Source organism: Antedon bifida, chromosome 4, assembly GCF_963402885.1.
Source record: "Antedon bifida chromosome 4, ecAntBifi1.1, whole genome shotgun sequence".
Lineage (NCBI taxonomy): Eukaryota > Metazoa > Echinodermata > Crinoidea > Comatulida > Antedonidae > Antedon > Antedon bifida.
In genome coordinates this window covers 979,322-986,614 of record NC_136229.1, presented here as the reverse complement: position 1 = coordinate 986,614, position 7,293 = coordinate 979,322, and the positions used below count along the sequence as shown (strand labels likewise).

The 7,293-nt window shown below is 34.4% G+C and overlaps 1 protein-coding gene across 1 annotated transcript; it reads left to right on the top strand.

Annotated features, from left to right (window-relative positions):
• Positions 1-1,070: 1,070 nt before the first annotated feature.
• LOC144840722 (uncharacterized) lies at positions 1,071-6,751 on the top strand. The gene is made up of 3 exons (XM_078696698.1): positions 1,071-1,217; positions 4,519-4,670; positions 5,516-6,751. The coding sequence occupies exons 2-3, from the start codon at positions 4,526-4,528 to the stop codon at positions 5,683-5,685; spliced, it is 315 nt and encodes a 104-aa protein (XP_078552824.1). The 5' UTR covers positions 1,071-1,217; positions 4,519-4,525; the 3' UTR covers positions 5,686-6,751.
• The last annotated feature ends 542 nt before the right edge of the window (positions 6,752-7,293 follow it).

Sequence of the window (7,293 nt, the reverse complement as noted above, 5' to 3'; positions counted from 1 at the left end):
GGTGAACCATGGTAGTGCTAGTAGTAATACCAGTGTTTTAACTTTCAACTACATGTTCTAGATTTCGTAGTTTAAAAGCTCGCTGTGTGAAGCAAGCTAGGCCTCTAATCTATCGTTATTAAGTAGGCCTAGGTTGCCTTGTAATGAGTGCACCCAGTGCTTTTAGGAAACTTTTCAGGATGTAGGATTTCAGGCCAAGAGGCTTACTTATACAAGCAGTGTTTGTTAAGTTATTACTTATTACTCATTCCAAACCTCTAAGATTACTTATTGTGTACTTAAGTCTAGATTTAAGATTTAACATGTTATAAGCAGTTTGTATTTACAGCTTACGTTTTACTGTGCAAAAAGAGGGCACAGTTGCGTGTTAAGGCGACATACACATTAGTTTCATTAATCCTTACATAATATTCCTTATAAGTTAGCCGTATTCATTCTATTTTCGTTGATCGACTTTGATTCGATACACGTGATTATTAGACTATTGTAAATATTCATCCGTGTGAAAGGGGCTTTAATTCAGTTGCTATGGGGCAAACAAAAATAACGCTCTTCATTCAATGAATTTGAACCTGCCTAAAGCTCTGTCTACACTATCAAACTAGTTTGACACAAAAAAGGTGTGATGTGCCCAAATGATGTCATATCACTACCATATTTGAGCATATCACTACCATATTTGAGCATATCACTACCATATTTAGGCACATCACACATTTTTTTTGTTAAACTAGTTTGATAGTGTAGACAGAGCTTAAGGTATGTATTAGATACTATCGGAAATATTTTAAGGTATATCGGAAATCAACTTCCTTTTCTATAATCCATACATTCCTCCAACGGCAAGAACGATGCAATACTGTTCGTTTTGAATCACTAATCGTTTTGTAATTAGCTCTAATTCTAATAAACCTCCAAGACCTTTAAAAAAACGTCAAGTATTTGTATTCAGCGAATCGTATGGAAACATGTTATGAATATATTTATATAATAATGATCGAACGCCAATCAATCCGGGAATATTAAATAGACACCATAATTTATTTAAAAGTTATAGTTTTCGATTAATATTATGATCAGGTATGTTTAAGAGCAATATTCAGTAAGTAAATCAGCTCATTATGCTAGAAATTAGATTGTTGATAGGTTGTACAAATCACACGGGAGATATTTCATTCGTATACCAGTGTACAACTTTTAGGACAGCTCAGATATAAGTAAGTATGCTTTAGACATTGTTATACATAGTGAATACTTATGTGAAGTAGTAGTTAGTTAAATAAGGGGACAAATGGTGAATATAAAAACGGATGGTAAGGAACAAACCTCCGGATTCTTTCATTGTATCAATATGATATTGTAATGTTAGTTAGTATTTTTATAAAGAGTTTCCGAATAAAAACAAATCAAGCCTCACACTGCTTGACGGGGGTTCAACAGCTAATCTGGGTAAGCGCTATACTGCTGTCGTGGGTCTATGTGGGCTTAATTCGAATTTCCTCAGTTTCCAATTAAAGATGCATTATCCTCCAAAAACATGAAAAATGATAATTAATAAAAATCATATTCTGGATAGGCTCTTTAGTTAAAGTTATTTACTTCCGTAGAAAAAAAATCCGTTTTCAAAACAAACATGACAAAATAATTTTGGTCAAAGTGAATAACTATTATGTGACATTAAAATGGCATATTCAACAACAAAACAATGTAAGGAAAATAATTTTTTTAGGGGGACAATATATCTTTGACCTTGAAGACCAGATAGGAAAAAAACTGTATAACGCCTTCAATGGCTTATTATTGTTAAACATGGACCTATAAGTTAGGATAGGTCCATGGTTAAAGTAGTTAAGGTTGTTTATTCTATATTGGCTATAGACGATTGTTATATATACGCCTACACAAACAGGACCATATTGTAAATCAAATTTAACTTATTTTTCTGAATTATGGTATCTTTTTTACATAAATATACAAAAATAGACGTATATTCTGAGATTGCTTGTTAATTTCGTTAGTGATGTGTTATAGTTATAATACTTAGGCTCATGAAGAATGTTTGTTTTTCCTCTAAACTGTACAAAATGGCTCCGTCATTGCAATGATTGATAAACAACCTGCCGTTAATGGAAAAAATGTTAACATTTTTCTGAGTGCAAAAACATTTCAACCGCTAAAATATCTCAAATATGTGTGTGAATATTATGCTGATGATATCAATTATTCCACGCTCCTGTTCTGATACTTTTACCGTTCGATATCATCAAGTTGATGTTTCTTTACAATTTTAAAAATATATTTGGAAAGTCATGTCACGATTATGTGTTCGCTGATAAGGAGTTGAAGTATATTTTATAATATTAAAATAAAAACAACTTACTGTGACCTGGTTAAATGTTACAAATATACAATCACTAATGATGTAGTAAATGACGATGATGATAATGATGATGACGTATCTTGTTGATGATGATAATGACGATGATGAAATATCTTGTTGTTGATAATGATGATGATGATGATGATGAAGTATCTTGTTATTGATGATGATGAAGTATCTTGTTATTGATGATGATGAAGTATCTTGTTATTGATGACGATGATGATGACGTATCTAGTTGATGATATTGATGATGATGATGATGATGAAGTATCTTGTTATTGATGACGATGATATTGATAATGATGATGAGGTATCTAGTGGATGATATTGATGATGATGAAGTATCTTGTTATTGATGACGATGTTGATAATGATGATGACGTATCTAGTTGATGATGATGATGATGATGATGAAGTATCTTGTTATTGATACATGATTGATAATGATTATGATACAGGTCTTGATGATAGTGACGACGATCACGGTGATGATAATGACATGTGATATATGTATACATCACTTGTTTTGTCATATAAAGTTTGATAGTGTAGACAGAGCTTTAAAATATCTTTGTACTTTAATAAAAGACTGAGGTGTACACCTAATTAAGAACATTATGCGTGCGCGTGCGCGTGGCCTTATGTTATCTAGCTAGTACTAGTAGCTAGAAATTGAAGTAAGTGCCGTACTAGAGCCCACATTACCACATTAGTGTTGTAAACATCTATAAAGTGTGAAGGTATACTTATTGGCTGTATTCGTTTTGTTCACACTACACTGCTCTTACAAAGCTTGTCCCCAAATATTGTTACGTAACAAAAACGGGAGTCAAAGAAAATGACAAAGCAGTGACGTCCTTACCTCATCTGTTATATCACACATTTTTTTAAATGTGAAATGACACCCCAAAACGAAGTCTAAGAACATGACGTCATTATGACAAACAGTGACGTCTTTACCCCATCTGTTTTATTACACTAATTAAAATTAAAATTTAAATTTAAATATCTGGTTGAAAAATACTAGGGAGGAAAAGGCGGTGTGGAAAGGAACTGGTCACCCTACCACATAATGCCGAGGCTTAGTACAATGAGCTCCTAACAGCTCATTCCCTCCGTTCAGAATGAACACGGGACTGTGTACTGTAGATTACTTTTTTTATTGTCAACAAATAAACGGTATAATGAACATTGTGTTACTCGTGACGTGTACAAGATATTTTTAAAATGAAAATTCACTCTAAACAATCACAGTTAGTTATGTTTGAAATCTGATTACAACAGAATAAACAAAATTAGAATGAAAATCATCGGTTGCAGTGCATTTCACAGCAGCCTGTATCAACCATCGCATGTGTGCCCTGTGCCAGGTCATTTATTTATAAGATCATCCTTTTCGAATGTACCGAGAAATATAAATCTCATGATAATATCGAAATGAAAATTATCAATTTGTAGATGGTGTACCATTAACTTACAAACTATACGTGTTAATGAGTATACGATCAACGGTGAAAATAGCGTATAACGACAAATCGAGAAATTCAAGGAACTGATGGTACACAGCATGCATTCACACGTTAAAGCTTGGTGGTTCCCACTTGTGCGCAACGCAACGACAGCATGCACGCAACGCAACGACGGCGTACACGCACTCGCGCAGCGCAAGTGATTTGACCAATCACGACAAGATGGATCTGTCTTATATCCAGCAACAAATTCGGTTTTATACTTGTAATGTTGTATTGAATGCAATAAAGAAATAAAGATAACTTGAGACTGGTTGGGTTGGGAAAGTTGTACGATGTTGCGCTGTGTCCAATGAGAACAAAGCTTTACAAAAAAAACGAACAGAATAATACGGCATCGTTCAATTTAACAAAACGGCGCCGCATCTTCCATTCCGTGAAACAAGTGTGAATTAAATTGGTTTATTATGTTAGGAAGGGAAAAGACAAAAGAATACGATGATGAAATCATGACGAAGATAAACTAACTCATGACGCATGCGTTGAAACGATTCTGAGGCGGCCTCCTTTGTGTGCGCGTGTGCCATCATCACGCAACAGGTCAACATGGCGACGATAGGTTAATTGATATGACGTCATTACAATAATATATTGTTTTTCTTTCAGGTATTTCATGATGATGTATTCGGATATTACTTTATTAATGTTATTGTTTTTATTGTGTATAACATTAACAACATCACAAAGTAGCGATTTCTATGACGAATATGATGCAGTGTCACGTGAGAAGAGAATATCACGTGACAATCAGTTAGCAGGTAAGTAATTATTTCTATTTCATGAAGGTGGGGGGTGCAGGGATTGTGATGTGTAAGGGCCGAGAGGGATGCTCAGTATATATCTTGTCTTGCGCATGCCTATTTATATTTTCTACTTTTTATGATGCGAAACAATTCCAAACCAATCAGAATTGTCCGAATAACTTGGAAAACGTCATCTATGCTTGTTGGCATTTTTCTGTTTGTATTTTGTATGTATCAACTCTATGCCGCTCAACAGACACTATCCCTCCAGTTTTTTAAAAAATGCATACATTATATTACTTTGAAAACATGAAACCAGGTCAAATGTACGTTATGGTTAATTATGATAAAAAGATAAAAATAATGCACTAATATTAGTAGGCCTGCTTTCTGTATCAATAATCTCATGGCACAAATTACACTCAGGAGTCTTTTATGTCCAAAATGCATTATATTCCGCTAACGATGAATTTAGGTAACATTTATAGAATTCTCCTATATGTATTTAAACATATAACCTTAATATTTCTAAAGGCGAACTTATTCAAGCGAATCAAATATTCCTGGGCACTGATTGGTTGCAATTTCGCATTAATCGCGCGCAAAAAAGCATATGAAAATAATGATACACACTGTGCGCTAGACTTGCTCCCAGGTATGTAGTTATTTCGAGGCTTTTCGATGTTTGTCTGAAATACAAGCTTCAAGCTAAACTAGTATACGTATGAAACGCCATATCAGCCAAAATATTTTTCTTTACTAATATTAAGTCAAAACCCCGTCTGGAGCCCAGACTAACACTGCGCGAAGAAATCCACATAGTGGATGGAAACATGCTTACTTTATTTATTTTTCCACAGATATTCTGCGTGCAAATATTGGCAATACAAGGATTAGGCCCAATAGCAAACCACGAATGTCAGGGAACGTGGGCTCACCAATGCAAGTACTCAGTGGTATAGTGGGCAGACTACGTAAGAATAAGCAGGCAAGCAATCATAGAGCGCGGATGAATAACAAAGGCCGATGAACAAGTAAACAACCAACGTATTCATTTACATTATGGAACCAGTTTACCTCGAATACTTTGAAAAAAACTATTGTTAGACAAAAGGCGTATCGCTTGGTTTCCACTCTCGGATAAAGGCGTACGCGTAACGCACGGAACTTGACCAATCACAAGTAATGGATCATCCGAACTACTGCTCACCTGCGTTGCGCGTACACCTTACGTTGCGTACACTTTACGTTGCGTACACCTTACGTTGCGCGTACACCTTACGTTGCGTACCAAGCTTAACAGTAAAAGTTGTATCGATTGTATTGTTAACTGCTCTAAATGAGGAATGTTTTATATTGTGATTTGCGAACGTTTGAATGCGAAAAGATTCACGTAAATATAAATGATTTATTGGCTTGCACCATCATCAGAATATGAATTTCCCAACACGAAAGCATCTATTTGATATCAGAAGAGAACTCTTTTTTTTATGTTGTATGTGGCAGCAGCGACCGCAAGTTCGTCAAACTGTTTGAGTCATTAACCGTCTGACTCCCCTCGTTCGCGCCATAATATTAACAAATTACAACTTGAACATTATCGATCCTGTTGTTGAATAGGATTAGGATGAAGCTAATCTTATCCTTCGATGTATATATTTACCTCCAATTGACGTAATAAATTTTAAATAGCACATTTGAAAGATGACTCTGCTTTGTCTGTTCGGAAGTGCCTCGAAATTGTTCATTGCTTATAAATTGAAGGATTATGTTTTTTCTTCGAAATCGATTTAGAGTCAATTAGAGTCGAGATTATTTGACTAACTATGAACTATTTTGTTTAGATTGTGGAAGCCATCGATGAAATTCGAGAATTTCTAAATTTATAACGCGCGCGTACACCAATTGTACTTTTGTGTCCGACTGATGTTATATTTGTCATTAAATTAATAAGTAGAGAACTTGATCTGTTGGTTTGGTAACATTAGGCGCTTGTTTAATGTTTAATTAACGATATCGTGAATTACATTAGCTTATACCTTTTGATGTTTCAAATACCTAATTAAATATTAATAATGTTGGTTAATTGACTTACATTATTACAGTCTTCTTATTCGTTTATTCGTTGTCTTCGTATGAAACGCACTATTTAAATTTAAGGCAAGATTTATTTAATAATATGCTTTAGTCTATTCATCGTTTAATTAAACGCACATACCTGATACTTGCTTGCGAGCGCAGACACTATACCTACATTTGACGCGCGCGTACAAAAGGCATACAATTTGTCATCGTTATAACGCAATGTCATCAGCATTTGAACGCGCGAATCTGACACTATCGTAGAAATTAAGTTTATATTAACAGTAATTCTGGGTATGCTCATGTGTTTGGTGTGAGAGTGCGTATGATGACGCTTCAACATCTGCGTAGTCGAGTGGCACGCGCGCTCATTGAAAACGAAAAGTAAACAAATCTTTATGAAAATGAGGAATAGGATATCAAATCATTTGATTTCATTTTTACTTTATCTATTATTTACTTATTTATCCATGTACTGGCATTTTATTTCATTCTTATTTTAATAATTTATCTATATTAGATTTGAGACGTCATCCAATATTTTATTAAATGAATT

Bases quoted from the DNA above. Each gene is read 5' to 3' on its own strand.
- LOC144840722 (XM_078696698.1), top strand. From the start codon at position 4,526: ATGATGATGTATTCGGATATTACTTTATTAATGTTATTGTTTTTATTG. The intron at 4,671-5,515 runs GTAAGTAATTAT...ATTTTTCCACAG, and splicing joins ACGTGACAATCAGTTAGCAG to ATATTCTGCGTGCAAATATT.